Below are 15590 nucleotides of genomic sequence, written 5' to 3' on the forward strand. Positions count from 1 at the left end.
AAATATCTTCCCCTCATCCTGAACTGGACCTAAAGCCATGCTGGAGTACCTCCGTTTCACAAATGAGGTGGTACACAAGTTGAAGCAGCTGCACTGTGTTCGACCCAATCACAAATGTTGTGCTGTCAGCCCATATCCCCCAAAGCTCAAGTCCCCACCTCTGAGTAGTGACTTTTTGTGGTCAAAACAGACAGTTCCACAAAAAGTTCCTCATCCCCAAAGAAAGTTCCTGCTGTAGAAATGGGCCTTTAGTTCCATGAAGTTACCCTGGTTGGTACCTGGGTAATTTGAGTGGAAAAGTGCCTTTTAATGTCAGCGTATTATGTGGAGTAAACCCTCAAGGAGGGAGGAAACCATATGATTTCTATATTAGGAACTTTAGCCAACTGCATACATAAATGCCTTTACTAAACAAAGTAGGACTTGTAGACCCATTACTCTCACAATTATCTACCTTGAGGGTTTTGATTTTCTCAAACATTACCAATGGGGATGCTAGAGAGCATGACTTTGGTTATGCACATGTCATGGACAAATGAATCATTAAGAAATATGGCTGTGATCTTTAATACTGATACCAATGATTGGTGAAAAGAGGAAAGAAAAAAAAAAAAACTTCAATTACCTTTCACTATTAAGCTATGAACTCAATACTATAACACCTGAACAGAATTCCACATCGTAAGAAGCCGCTTTAGAGCATGTAGACTACATAAAATGGGAAATTTAAAAAAAAAAAAAAAAAAAAAAAAGTATCACATAGCTGAAAAAAACTCCCCAAACCAGTCAATCATTTACATTACCAGAAACAAGATCAGGCCACTCTATACTGTGAGAGCAAATTATAGCCTACTGCATGGTAACTGAATGTTCATAAACAATCAATTTGGCTTCTGATTTGGCCTATTTGAATGTAGGAGAAACTCAAACTATTTGTATGCAGAACAAAAGTTTCCTTCATAATAAAATAAAGTAAATCAAGTTTATAATTCATGCCTAAAATATGTTCTGTTGCGTAACAGCCTGTTTAATTCAGAAAAGCAGTTAGCTGAAGTGAGTTATTCCGAGTCAAAATAACGCACCGGGTCATGAAGCCAAAACTAGAAAAGATGGCTAAAAATCAAATACATTTCATTTACAGTTATATGGCATCCAAGAATGACAACTGCTAACATTGAAATCTTTATATTCAACAAAGGGAAGTCATAATCATGGCAAAGGTAAGAAACTGTAAAACTAAGATGAGATGGCATGATGGCCTCATCTTCCTTAAGTCAGTGATCCTCTTCACCCTTAGTGCTATAAAAATCCACAGAACTGAAAAGAAAACAAGCTTCAACACACTTTAAAAGGTAGCAAGTTTCATTTAAGAGAATTTTAAACAGTCTACAACAGTTTAATAATAATAATATATACATTTATATCATGGTTTGTAATTCCCTACTTTTAGGTTCCCATTTTTTGTATTGCACACAGACATTCCAGATATGAAGCATTAACTCGTGAGACAGTAAGAGGACACAGTGGGTGAGTATCTTGGCCATCTACTGCAGTCTCAATTAGTGAGACACAAGGACAAAGACAATTATTTCTGACTTGGTAGATGTCTCAGAATCAAGACTCTGAATTAATAATGGGAGTTATGACTGGTACACTGAGATGGACCTTAATCCGACATCTGTATAACTAGATTTGAGAGAAAGAAAATCTGCATTTCATTTGTGGTAGATACACCAATATCACTGAATGCCAGTGCCACATGAGAGTACATAATTTATCAATCAACAATTCAATCCAATCGATTTCCTTAAAAGTATTAGACCAATGATTTACAGATGACAGGACAAAATGTTTGAGATCATTCATTCTACATTCAAGAGAACAAAAATCCTTTTTGTGTGAAAGCAGAAAAAATGTCATAATTTTTAAATCTTGATATGGTACACATGCCTTTTAGTATGGGGTTTTAGTAGTGGGGAAACTCAATATGCCAGTTCATTCAAAGCCATTGTTGGGACATCTCTATTGTCACATATCAACAGAACTCAATTCTTTCTAATGATCATGAAATTAAAGATGTAATACAATTCCAAAATAAACTTCAGCATTCCAAAAAGTTATCTTAGTTGCCCTAAGCCTGTACAACATTCTACCTTTTATATTTAAAACAATTCAGCAAGCTTTGACATTTTTCATAGTCCATGCCACTCCAAAATAGCTTGTTTTTCAGGTGAGCGATAAAGGGAACAAATGAGTCACACTGAAAATGGCAGCTCACTTTCAGTCTTATGTCCTTTTGGCATCACCATGTCCAAAAAATCTGCTGAGTGTGTACAGATACCACCTGCATGTTTAACTCCAAACCTTGGGATGCTCCAACTGTGTTTTGTTTTCTTGTTGATGTTGTTGGTTTTGTTTTGTTTGTTTGTTTTTTGGCCAACACAATCCTTGTTTTTATATAGCAGCTGTTACAATTCAACAGCAATTTACTGATAAAAAAAAAAAAAAAAAGTCTTAGAATTTTTTACAAGCTTATTTAGTTAAGGAGTTGTGTCAACTGGGTAGTTTGCAGTGACATTAAAACATAAACCACAGATAATACTTTGAAATGATGTGAATAAATAGATCAGTACCAATACCCACTTTATATTAAAGGCGCATACTGAAGCTAATACAAAACAGTAGATATGAAGTGCATCAACTAACCGCAGGTGTGCAGCATGTGGAACCAGAGGGTTCTTTGTAATGGTGGTGCTTGGTGCAATGCCACAAACACTGTGATCATTAATGGTTGGTGCAAACAACATGCGTTGTTTGTTTCCAACACTGGACTTCAATGTCACCGTAAGCCAATCATCATCTGAATAGAAATTTAATATCTGCCAATGCCAATGTGTGGAGCACCCCAAAGCAAACCCGTAACTACATTATGATAAAATTCACAAATTTTATGAGGGAAAATGAACTTCATGAATAATGTAGATGGATATCCTAAACACTTCTCATAGACTTGAGGTCTGAGATACCACAGTTAAGTTTAGAGAGGCCTGCTGTCTGCCATGAGTGCCAAAGCCACCTGTGTAAGCTCAACCCATTTCTTGGCACTAGACCACACTCTCTCGGCTGGCAGATACCAAGACGGCCCTGCGGCAGATGGGGCAGGTGGAGTTTTCAGACAGCCAGCGGTCGATGCAGTGCACATGATACTCATGTGAGCATGGCAGCTTCCGTAATTTGTTACCTTCTGCATACTCTGTTATACAGACACTGCAGGTCTTCAGGGCATCACTCTCCCCAAAATTGCGCATGGAGAGGTTGTCAATTTGCTCTTTGGTCAGCCCTTGGGGCTGGTCCTCATCATCATCATTGAGGAGAAAGAAGTGGGCGAGCCGGAGGAAGGGCAGTGAGCTGGGCTCCTCCAGGCTGATGGGTGGTCTAGGTCGTGCCCTGCCACCAGAGGCAGCCGGACCAGTAGCAAGACCATCCTCCAGATCCCGTTCAACTGTCCTTGCTCTACCTCCAGCAGTCACAGATGGCTCATCAACCACAGCAGCAGCAGCAGCAGCAGCAGCAGCATCTGGGCTGTTGAGGGCTTCGGCCAAATCTGCAGGTGTGTTTGCACCACGGTTCAAATCTGTGGAATCAGAGTCAGAGTCCATGAGGTAGCTGAGCTCACCAAAACCTGTCATGATCTGTCGAATCATAGACTGCAGCGCCATCGAGGTTGCCTCCCCCAGGCCTGCATCAGAGATCCTCCGGATAGGGATGCGGATGGTGCTGACATAGGTCCTCACACCTGCACGCTCTGAGCGTGAGAAGGTTCTACGAAAGCCACCACGCTCACTCTCATAAAGAAAGGTGTTGTTTGAGTTTTGGGAGCGCGAACGTGTACGATTGGCAATGCTGTCTCTCTGTCGATATTCTCCAGGACGCACACGGCGCACCTGGAGATCAAGCATAATGGTAGGGGGACGGCGGCCAGCCGCCCCTTCTTCTCCACCGGCAGCGTCTCCTTCCTGAGATCCTGTGTTGTGGGCCTCTGGAGCTGATCCTTCTACAGCACTGGATGGTTGGGCTTCATCGCCAGCAGTGCTTTGCCTGGAAAGAGGATGCTGTCGAGTCCTGGAACTGCCCTCCACTGGGGGGACAGGGGGAGAGTTAGCAGCAGAGTAGTGGCCATGAGAGCGTTGAGCATGACGAAGGTTAGGAAGACCATCTAGCCGATCCAAGTTGAGGGGGGATCGGCTCCTGGCTGTACGGGCCCTGGTCCTCCGTGGTTCTGGACTGCGGCTGCGGGCTCTCCTTTGTCCTCTTCGAGGGGCTGGAGACACTGGGGTTTGGACAGCCACACTGGAGGGTGAGCTAGGAGGTTCTACAAGCACCTCCTGTGAAACAGCTTCTTCTAATTCAGGTTCTGGCTCCACTATGACAGCCAGCTCCTCTACAACTGGTTCCTCCACAACTTCTTCTGTCTCCATAGGGACCTGTGGCTCAGCATCTGCCACTACTCTTGGAGCCTGTGGAGACTCCTGCTCGCCCTCGACAACTCCTTGCTGTTCAGCCAGGCTACGGTTCACATTGATTTCCAGGCTGAAGCGAAAGTCACCACTGTTGGGGTTGGTCTGGCTTACTGCCCGCCATGACTGATTACCACGATGGCCAGTTCTAGTCGTGTTGCCTGTGCGCCTCACTGTGTTCAGCCAATCCAGGAGACTGTCCCCATGAGCAGCGTCCTCATTGTTTTCTGGTGGTTCTGAAGATAGACAAATTTAGGGAGTCAAAAAGAATATTTGAGTCTGATGATACCAAATATCATGTTGGGAGAAAGTCAACACACTTACCACCTGTACTTTCTCCACTCTCAGTACTGGGACTGTTACTCCGTTGTTCTGGACCATCCTTGATTTGTTGAAGTCGACTCAACAGCTCGTCTTCTGTTATCTCACCTGAAAGAGACAGATGAATAAAAAACAATTTCTTATTAAAAAGTAAATAAATCTTTTGCAGACCAGGTTTCTCTTTCCTGAGGACTGTTGTCAAGTGATTCATTGACTTCCTTTTTCACAGCCTGACGACCAGCATGAAGCTGGTAGACAGACACGGTGGGTTGCTAGAAAGAACTGACAACTTATACAGTTGCTACAATTAGAATAAACAATTTCTGCTTTAATGCACAGAAAGGGGGGCAGCTTTAGCATGAGGACACACTTCTCAACAGCTATCCAGCAGGTCATTAATTTAAGAGAGAGAAAAAAAAACCTTCCTCCAAAAATATTTTATATTTCACAAAAAGTGATGTTATGCTCAAATGATAAAACCAAAAACTATTCACTATATGTGTACTGTATTGGCCCATAGAGCTGTTTGGTCTCCTTCGAACACAGCAACAGGACAGTACTGAAAACCACCAGACTTACCAGGACATGCCACTGTCCCTTCAATGCCCTCTCCTTGCAGGGTGCTCTGCTAAAGGATGCTCCAAACTTACATTCCCTCTCCCACTATCCTGAGACAGAAACGGATTGGGCATCTTCAGTAGTCCACAGGCTGTTGCATTTTGAGCACAGTGACAAAACTACAACTACCTTTCCTAAAACTCAAGTAACACAGCTCATTCTATTTAAAGTGGGCAAGTACGAGATGTGCAAAGGTGGAGGAGGGAAAAAAAACTTTTCCAATTTATTGGGCACAGAATAGGAAACACTGCAACATCACGAATCAGATTGTAGAAAAACTATTTCAAAAAACTAAATGCTGATAGACTAGGTAAATGCTGGCAAATCTATAAACTGTCCCAAGGCACCCCTTTAAAAATAAAATGTATGGTAATACATATGCAGTTACTTCACAATTCTGCAACACACATATTACAGTCATAAATCATGGTTTTGTTACCTGGGGTTCCCAAAAGATTGTTGTCTCTCATCAGGCGATAGTCCTCATCACTGAGATTGTTGACAAACTGATAGAAGGCCTCTTCCCTGTCCAGCCGGTCCAGCTGCCTTCTGCGCTGTGACTCCGACTGGTCACTGCCACCTTGCTCTAAGCCGTCAGACCCCTCCATCGATGCAGAAGGAGAGAGGATGAGGAATATTCTCAGCCAAGATCCAGTTACTGTGGGAAAAGAAGAAAAAAAAAAAAAACAGGATCACACAGTTGCACTTAAATGGATAGATATAGATCGTACTTTATTCATTCCCGAAGGGAAATTCAAGTGTGAGGCAGCTCATAAAAAACAACCATACTTACTATCACACATACAATCAAGTAGTCTTAAACTGGATGTAAATGCATGAACATACTGAGTTTACTGACTACACAGCTCATAGTTACAAGGAGTCTGGCTCAGAGATTATCCCTATTTCATTTAATGATACATGTCAACTGCTTTACTGTTGCATTTGTTCCATTTGCAAAACCTTTGAAAATAGAGAAAATAAGCCAGAGAGCCTCTTAAAATTATAGAGTAGCAAGGTTTCAGTACCAAAGGTATGACAGAAAAGCCTGTGACAACTGATGATAACTACCTTTAATCTATTTCCACTGAACTCTACTGAATGTGATGGCCCTGTGTATTCCAGTCAGTCAGGGCACTAACATTAGCCGTTCATGGAAACGTCTGGACAGAGTCTTGTCTCCACAATGCACTCACACAAAATCATGAAAAGGAATATTCACGAGTAGCGGGCAAAAAACATACAATTTATTTTAGGCCTAACATTAACCCTTGAGTTTACATTCACAGCTTAACGTACAAAGCAAAGTGAATGCTAACATCACCACAACATTTCGCCTTAATCCTTAGGTGATTTCTCTAACCAGTTCAGAAAACACGTATCTGACTAAATTGCTATGATTTGGTGCTAATATCATGTCGAGTGGTTGCTTGTCAGAGTCAAACCCGGAGTAAAAGCGAGATGTTGGTCGAAGTCGAGCAAAACAAAATGGCATCACCTAGCCAGCTATTAGCATGCTAACGTGGCTGCTAATGTCCACAACCTCCGCTACCGTGTTAGCAACATAGCCAACAAGAGTCAACGGAACCATAACATTTCATTTCAATGGCACTTATCTAAGCGGACATTTCGATGGTATTTAAAGGTTCAATGTGATACGTCTCAAATCGTTGAACTAGAATAAAATGTGGATGACGAAACGACCGTTTATTTAGCTAATGAACCTACTCCCAAGATAACGCTAGTTAGCCACCACGCTAACTAGCCGAATAGCTAAATTGTTTTTAACGTTAGCGGAGAACTTCTTGACAAGTGCTCCCAATAACGCAGCTAACAACAATAGGTCACAAAACATCCATCTAGCGTTTATCTCTGTGACGTTTCAGACATTACACGAACTGCGACATCACACGAACTGAATTTGTCACATTTTACGGTGGGTTGATATAAAACATAAGGCTTTCATGTTTTTTTAAAAAAATATATATATCGCTACATCAAAACCAGCTATGCTAGTCGGCTACAGTTAGCTAACGTTAAGTGAGCGACGTCAGCTAATGACGTTGGTGACCGCTGCCTAGCCAGTGCAAAAAACAAGCTAACTAGTGAGAATTCAATCAAAAAAGGAAACACTCTCTGTTCGGCTAAATCTCCGAAACTTTACCTGTTGGGTGTTGTTATCAATCGGGCGACCGTAGTGTCAAATTTTATTCTTGAGAAATAGTCGGGAAGTCGCCTGAATATTTAAGTACTGTCTCAGGATTCCATTTTCTATCTTTGGGGCAGCTACAGCGATCTTCCGGAAACTGGGGGAGAGCATGAGTAAGGAAACGGATGTTTGTTTTGGATGGTGTGGCAATGTTTGGCTGTAGCGTCATGATGCGGCGATAAATGAAAAATACTGCTGTTGTGGTTGTTTGCGTTTTTTTGTGGTGCCCCGCGTTGGCTGCAGCACTTAGACCACCAAGGGTATTTTGTATCCCAAAATATCTTAAATCACCTTTCCGCTCATTTCCGTCCTTTCGCCCATGTCTTATATCTTGACAGAGAGAATGACGAAGTGTCCTGTGTGTATCTTCCCTGTCCATATACTTTTCGGGGCAGTATATGACTTTTTAATAAAATAATAAATTATTGCATTGTCTAAAGAGATGGCATTTCAATGTTTTACTGTGACCAAATCAATGAATGCAATGCAATTAAACCCAGTGTCACAACTTTAATAATTTAAATAATGTGGCCCAATATATTTTGGCATAGGATGCAATTTATGCATTAAATAGACTGATGACTTCAAATCCAGCTCTGTCATGAAATCATGAATAACACGAGTAAATTAGCTTCGGCTTAGTGACCAAAATACATTTTGCAGCACAGTGAAGTTCCCTAAAATAAAACAGTGGAGTTGCTTAAAATATACATGTGTGTAACAGACTAAATAAGATGTGCTTGGTGATGGCACTGATTACTCATTTCCTCTGCTTTCTTAGTTACCAAAGCAGTGTAATGTTGGAGATGGCTTAATGTATCTTAAAGAGGTACTCGGGTAAGTCTACAGAATATTTCTACCTCTGTGTAGCCTATATTTCATATATCTTTAACTTGCTATCATAGCTCACATCTGTTGCTGTTGTCCAGCCTGACTGAGGCTACAAATTGATTCAGTAAAGATTTTGACCTTGATCTTGCATTGCCGAGCCACTCCAAATTGATTTTTTAGATGTCTCCATAACTTGATTGGAGTCCAACTGTAGCTAATTCAATTGATTAGATATGTTTGAGCAAGACACATATGTGTATATAAGATCCCACAGATAGGAGCCAAAACTCTGCCATGAAGTCCCAGGAAATACCAATAGACTTCAGAGACATGTAATCAACTCAAGAATCATTGGCAGTCTCCATGAAAATGATTTTTTAAAAAGTTAAAAAATAAATAAATAAATAAATAACAACATATAAAGTGAGTTATAATTTGGTCATACAGGGCAGCCATGTGCTTTTATTTTAACAATGAACAATTTTCAAACATGAAAAGTTTTACTCAGTTGAATTTCTTTTCCCTATAAAACCTGTGCATTCCAAAAATTTTGGCACCCGCCCCAAAATTTATATTTGGTGCAGCCTTCCCTGGAGAGGATAATAGCACCGAGCCTCTTCCTGTAACATCTAACAGTGATGGAGAACACTTCAGGAGGGCTGTGGGACTGTTCCTCCATGTACATTTCAAGATGTTTGATATTTTTAGGATTGCTCTTGTGGTCTGCCCTCTTCATTTCGGACCGTAGGTTTTTCAGTCGGGTCCAGGTCTGAAGATGGCCTTGACATAACGCTGACTGTGTATCCCTACAACTACTCCTGTACTTGATGCATGTTTGGGGTTACAGTGTCTTATTGACAATGTTGGGAAGGTTACTTTTGAAATGCAATATGTTACAGATTACTAGTTACCCACTTAAAGTGTAATAAATAATGTATCAATTTTAATTCATCAAAATAATATAACTTATTGCATTCTATTACTTTTTGATTACTTCTCCAACAAATGTTTTAGACCGGACAAAATCTTGAATTAAGATCAGAATGTTTGGATTTTTAAGCGCAACCGCCAAAACAAATCACAGGTAATGTAAATCACAAACAACAAACCGCCTTGACACGGTCGGCTGGTCGCAGGCATGGCGCATGGCACACTGCTTCCTCAGAGCAATGTGCATTGATTTGATTGGTAGATGAGAGGTGGTTCAAATTCAAACAAGATTTGAATTTGCACTAGATGTAGAGACAGCTCGTCATATCCTACCCTTGATGATGTTGCACTCAAATTTGTCCCGGCAGGTTTGTTGACACTTGTCTGGACATTCCTGCACAGCAAAAGATGCAAAGCAACAGAATGAATGTTACATTCTACTTATAACGTTTTTACCAAAAACAATACATTCAGGTGCAAGCCCTTTGTAACCACCAATATTCTGATTAGTAATTGTGATTTAATTACATTTCTTTTCTCAATAACTGTAACTGATTACAGTTACATTTATTTTGTAATTTAACAACATGTAACAAGTTCCCTCCAACACTGCTTATTGAAAGGTCCATCTTCAGCCAAATCTCAACTTCACAACAGAGGCAACCACATTTTGAGTTGCATTGTCATCGATTTCAACAAGAACCCCTGGACCACAAGCAGAACAAAGCCCAAAGTAATGTTCCACCGCCATGTTTTACTGTGGGTATCATGTTTTTTTCTTGCACTGTGTCCTCTATTGTCCCTAAACACGCCGATGTAAAAAAAGTTGACCTTGGCACTTGATTCCAGTTCAAAAGGTCCTTGGCAAAATTGGGGTGGTTCAGTTTATGGGCTGCTATCAGTAAACAAACCATTGAAAGAGCTTATTGACATGGAGGTGATTTCTTAATGCCAATTTGACACTTTAGAACCCCAAGATTAAAATGTGCAGTTCTCAAACTGTGATCCTTCAGCTCTTCTTTGCCTCCCTCACCATCTGCTGCAGAGTGAGTGTGGGCAATATGTAAATGCTTCCTCTTCTTGACAAATGTGCATCTGCTCCTAAGTTCTGAAACTTTCTTGATTACTTTTTTGACTGTGCTCAGTGATATGTTCAGCTGCTTATGTACTTTTTAACTATTACTTAATATGTGTAGGTCAACAACCATCTGTCTCCTCTGAGTTTAGGGCTTGTTGGTATTCTCCATGGCCATGACTGACAGTGGGATTCTGCATGTGTGCAACCTCACATTTATACCACAGTGAAACAGGAAATGGTGAAAAGTATCAAGGTATCAGTTTCTGGACACAGGGTTAGGGTTAGTTGGGAAAAAAAAAAAAAAAAAAAAAAACAGAATTTCACCAAAGACACCACTGTGGTTGTATTTTAATGGTCTGTAGGGGTGACGGTAATTTTTACCCTCAGAGATGTGGAAAGTTTATTTCACACAATCATTTTGTCAATAATTCTCCAGTTGACTGGGCCCAAGTAAAAGGTATAATGCAGTATCTAAAATTCACAAGAGCACATCAGGCTTCATTTTTAAGATATGATAAACATACTGAGTTTCCCAGCTGGTCCTCCCAACCAAAATGAATAACTGGGCAATAAAGACCTTGGCGACAGAGGTGAACACAAACCCAAGGATCATTGTGACAGAACTACAAAGTTCATTGGTCAAGTGGAAGCAATGGCAGATTTGGCTGGAAAGGCAACAGACAATCCAGTACAGTGTTATTTTGTTCTCTGTGGCAGACTAGCCAGACAGAAGCCACTTCTGGAGGATGCTTGAAGTTTATGAAAGTGCATGTGAAAGACTATCAGACTGAACAGTTTGTGTTCTGATCCAACAAAAACTGAACTCTTCAACTGGAATGCAAAGTGGTATGTCTGGCAGAAACAAGGCACAGGTCATCACCATCTAACACAATCCTTACCATCCTTTAAGTAGCAATACAGCATGATGCTATGTTGTCTTGGTTGTTTTGTGTTTTGTTGTTTTCATTGACAGGGACTTCAGATTAGGGCTACATGTCGATGACCCTAAACCTACAGCCAAATCAATGCAAGAATGATTTCTGTACAAAAACAGAGAGTTCTTGAATGGCCCAGCCAAAGATTAGTCTTAAAGGAGATCTATGGGATAACTTGAAAATCGGTGTTCACCATCCAGCATGATCAAGGTTGAACACATCTGTAAGGAAGAGTGGGAGAAATCCCCAAATCTGTGTGTGCCCTGCTGACACATGCTCATGAAGACTCAAAGCTATTAATGATTTCCAAAAGTACTTGAAAAAAGTGTGTAAAAATATGTTTTCACTTTTTCAGTATGAGAATTTTTTTTCAGGCTGGCAAACTATCAATTCTGAATCGAGGTTGCAACGCCTCATAAAGTGAATAGCCTAAAGGTATGGCTGTAAAATACATTATGAAGGCACTGAATAAAGTGCATCTACTAAAACAGTCTTACATGTGTAACATATATGTCAGTATAGCCATGTATTGATTAGGAAACAAAATAATATCACAGATTTCATCAATTTATGGAAAATTATGATTGGCACAAGACCACAAAGTCAAACACTAGACACACTTTATACAGCTCAACATTTCTACAAGCAAGACATTTCTGAAACTGTAAATTCGAATGTGTCCTTTTTGGGCTATGGTGAAAACTTTTGTTCTTTAGCTTCAAGAAATGATGCTGCACTCAGAATCACTGTTATTAATGTCTAATTTTTCACTTTATGCCATTGTACATTTCATGCTCAGATTATCTTAAGGGTAGGATTGCAAAGGTGGATTGCCACTGACATACTTGTACCCACCAGATTGCTACAGCTAGACCTGACTGGGTGGAGATTGGTCACCAGTGACACAGCAGGGTGCCAACACAGACTCATGGATGATCCCGGGCAGTAGCTGGTAGGCATCCACTGACTGGCCAGTAGTAATCCAGTGTGCAAAACACTAGCCAGCCCCCTATGGTTGCAGATAATGGGCCACCTGCTCAGGAAACTTCAGGCTACTCCCTATTTATACCTGCAGGTTGAAACCGGCATGAGTAGTAAGGCTATAATGTTTATTGGTCAGTGGTTGAGAGCTGCTGCTGCTGCTACTTCTTAATTTAACACAGTAAATATGAAAGGGTCAAATCTGTTTCTTATTCTAAGAGTTGCTTGGGCTTGGGCGCCCCTGTAGCTCACCTGTTAAGAGCGCATACTGCTTGTTAAAGCTGAGTCCTGATCGCAGCGTTCTGGGTTTGAACCTGACCTCAGGACTTTTGCTGTATGTCATCCCCTCTCTCCCTCCCCAGCCTTTCCTTCCTCTCTCTCTCTCTCTCTCTCTCTACTGTGACTGTCAAATAAAGCAGACTTGCCAAAAAATAATAATCTTGGGGAAAAAAAAAGAATTGGTAATCTGCTGAGCCAAATCCAAAAATTAAATGAGTATAATTAAAGTTAGGGTGAATGCCCTTGTCCCATCTCTGCCATCCGACCCTTCCAGGTTCCTTGGCCAAACCTACACAATGAAAAAACTTCCCAAATAGACATGCAATTTCTTTTAAAGTTGTTTCTCCACAGTCTTCTCAGTCAGTAGAGTGCAAAAACAAGCAGATTGTTCTTGAGCTACTGAAGGCTGTCTAAGTAATGTGAGCATGGACAGACAAAACAACCAGGCTCACATTTAATAACCACAGGTGTACCTGATCCATTGCATTAGACATTCCGTCTTATAATTTGCTTGCCCCATTATCTGCTATGGGTGACTAAAGAACAAAAACAATGCTAATACCACCTGACAATTTCGGAGGGATACATCACAGGATCTGTTTATGGTATCTCCAACTCCAATTAAGCATGCCAGAATGTGTTGCAGTGTGGACCACAGCAGCCCAGCTCAGAGTTATGGATGAGCAATCACTCTCGCAATGCCTGACCCTGAGTGCTAATTAGATATGACATTAAAATAACATGAGCCAAAGCCGGAGTTGGGCAGAAATTAGATTCCTTCCGTCTAGGAATCTCCAACAGAGGACATTTGAATAGACTAATTGGAAATCTTAACTTATTGTTTATTTACAGTTAACCGTATTGTTATGAGAATAAATACTGAATATGGTAGATTAGTTACTATTATTGCAATGGCATAACATGATAAAATATTATACTTTGCCATGCTTTAGTCCAGTCTGTTCATAACTAAGAGATATGCTACGAATCTGAATAATTTGTACAGTTTTGGAGTTGTTATATTTAAGCATCTAAACATATAAGTGATAAATCCCAGAATGTGATATTGCAATAAGTTGTTAGGGATGAAAAGACATCTGGCAAAGCTTCATGCTATGGTCAAAATGGACGTTACCGGTGGACTTATTATTGTACTGCTATACAATAATAAGCGAGTGGAAAAAACACAGCCCAACTCTCTTCAGAAAGCAGCATTCAAAATCTTATTTTAATTTGTATATTTACTCCATAAACATTATTACAAAACTCAGCAAGTTACCAATATTACATTATCACCATACAGGCTTGATCACAAATATTTAAAACCTTTGCAACAGTTACAACAAAAACAAAAAACAAAATAATACTCAAATAATTTACATGAAAATCTATAAAACAGCAAATTGTTCACAAATTAGATTTTTTTTTCCAAGTTTTAATTTTTTTTCTTTGCTTATTTGTGTTTTGCACAGTAACACAACACTCTCACAACAAGATCATGGTCTTATTACAAAACTCCCAACAAAATGTAAATATTTCTAGTTTTCTGTTGATACTTTCATATTTTGGTTTTTAAAACCAGAAACTTGTCATTGTATATCCTTTCCACTGCCCATAGAGGCGCATAAAAGGTTACTCACACACACAAATACTTCACAGCACTTTCTAAGAAAAATATACACTTACAAAATATGTTACAAATTGGCACACAAAAAATATACAAGATTTTGTCGTGTCAAGAGTTCATTAAGATTCCTTCTGGTAACAACTCTAGACAGTATATATAAAGCTCGGTATTCTTTTAATGAAAAGAGCAAAAGTAATTCCAATCAATGTCAAAGAATCATGAAGTGAATACATCAAACATAACAATATAATATACATTCATAAAGAGGGTTAGGTACCTAATCTATTTTGCATTTCTTTTTTTGTTATCTCTGGGAAAACAAAAAACAATTGTCAGCTTTCTTAGCACCATTAACATGAGGCAGCTCAACAGTGGCACATTTTGAAAATAAAAAAATAAAATCAAAATAAAACAACTACGAACTCAGAGAAGTACATTCAATTTGACAATAGGCAGAAATGAGAGAAGGCAGACTAAATGGGCTTGTGGCCCATGTGGAGCTTCCCATCAGCAGCTTGTCTTGGTCCTAACCCTGATACACTGGAGAAAAGAAACAAAGGATCATAGCAGAGAGGAGAGGAAAAAAGAGACAGAGAAAGATTGATTATGATTCTTGCCATATGCAAGCAATCAATTCCTATCACCTGTGCGTCAGAATTACCATATCCAATGTGACAAGGCCTGTATTTAAATCAAGCTTCAATTTGTTGGCACATTTCCATGCAGTCTCACTTAATTACTGCTAGGTTTAAAACAGATATTTAATGTTGAAAACAGAGAGAAAGCATAGGCCTACTGTGTGTATACATATGTAAAGCAAATATTCACACCAACAACTAATTCAATGGGCTTTGTATTTCTCTAAGCTATCTGTAGTGTATTTGCACATGATGATATAGAGCCAGCTGACGTACAGTAGGCTGTGGTATTGTAGTGATCATCAAATCAATGCACAATGTGTTTCTAATTGTATATTTATGTTGCAGTTTGCATAATGTGCATAATCCAGGTTTGTTAGAGTGATATGATGACAGTAAGATAATCTCCTTTTGCACATAATGTCAGGATAGTTTTCCCAGCAATTCTCAATTGATTAGACATGAATGCATGTTCCATGTTGAGATGGATTTTGGAATGTGCATTTCAGTGCAATGAGGCAGTGAAGGAGCCCAAAAAGTGTACTTAATATAAATGGCCTGGGTAAATGCAAGAGCAGAAACTACCAATACATGGTTCTTCTGTTCTTGTCCATATTTGGACTTGA

General features: G+C 39.8%; 1 protein-coding gene across 2 annotated transcripts; it reads right to left on the minus strand.

The window, feature by feature from the left end:
* Window positions 1–774: 774 nt before the first annotated feature.
* Window positions 775–7784, minus strand: rlim (ring finger protein, LIM domain interacting). 2 transcript variants are annotated; one of them, XM_030061911.1, is made up of 4 exons: window positions 7621–7784; window positions 5896–6114; window positions 4842–4946; window positions 775–4753 (listed from the first exon to the last, which is right to left on the minus strand). In XM_030061911.1, the coding sequence occupies exons 2-4, from the start codon at window positions 6062–6064 to the stop codon at window positions 3105–3107; spliced, it is 1923 nt and encodes a 640-aa protein (XP_029917771.1). In that variant the 5' UTR covers window positions 6065–6114; window positions 7621–7784; the 3' UTR covers window positions 775–3104. The 2 variants fall into 2 exon arrangements, with proteins under 2 accessions (XP_029917771.1, XP_029917772.1); XM_030061912.1 differs by lacking the exon at window positions 7621–7784 and adding an exon at window positions 6528–7455.
* Between the last annotated feature and the right edge of the window lie 7806 nt (window positions 7785–15590).

The sequence above is a fragment of the Myripristis murdjan genome, chromosome 10, assembly GCF_902150065.1.
Source record: "Myripristis murdjan chromosome 10, fMyrMur1.1, whole genome shotgun sequence".
Taxonomy (NCBI): Eukaryota; Metazoa; Chordata; class Actinopteri; order Holocentriformes; family Holocentridae; genus Myripristis; species Myripristis murdjan.

Excerpts from the sequence above, each read along its gene's own strand:
- rlim (XM_030061911.1), bottom strand. The coding sequence starts at position 6,064 with ATGGAGGGGTCTGACGGCTTAGAGCAAGGTGGCAGTGACCAGTCGGAG. Across the intron at positions 4,947-5,895 it reads CAATCTTTTGGGAACCCCAG|GTGAGATAACAGAAGACGAG; the intron begins GTAACAAAACCA and ends TGTCTCTTTCAG. Across the intron at positions 4,754-4,841 it reads GAGTGGAGAAAGTACAGGTG|AACCACCAGAAAACAATGAG; the intron begins GTAAGTGTGTTG and ends GTCTATCTTCAG.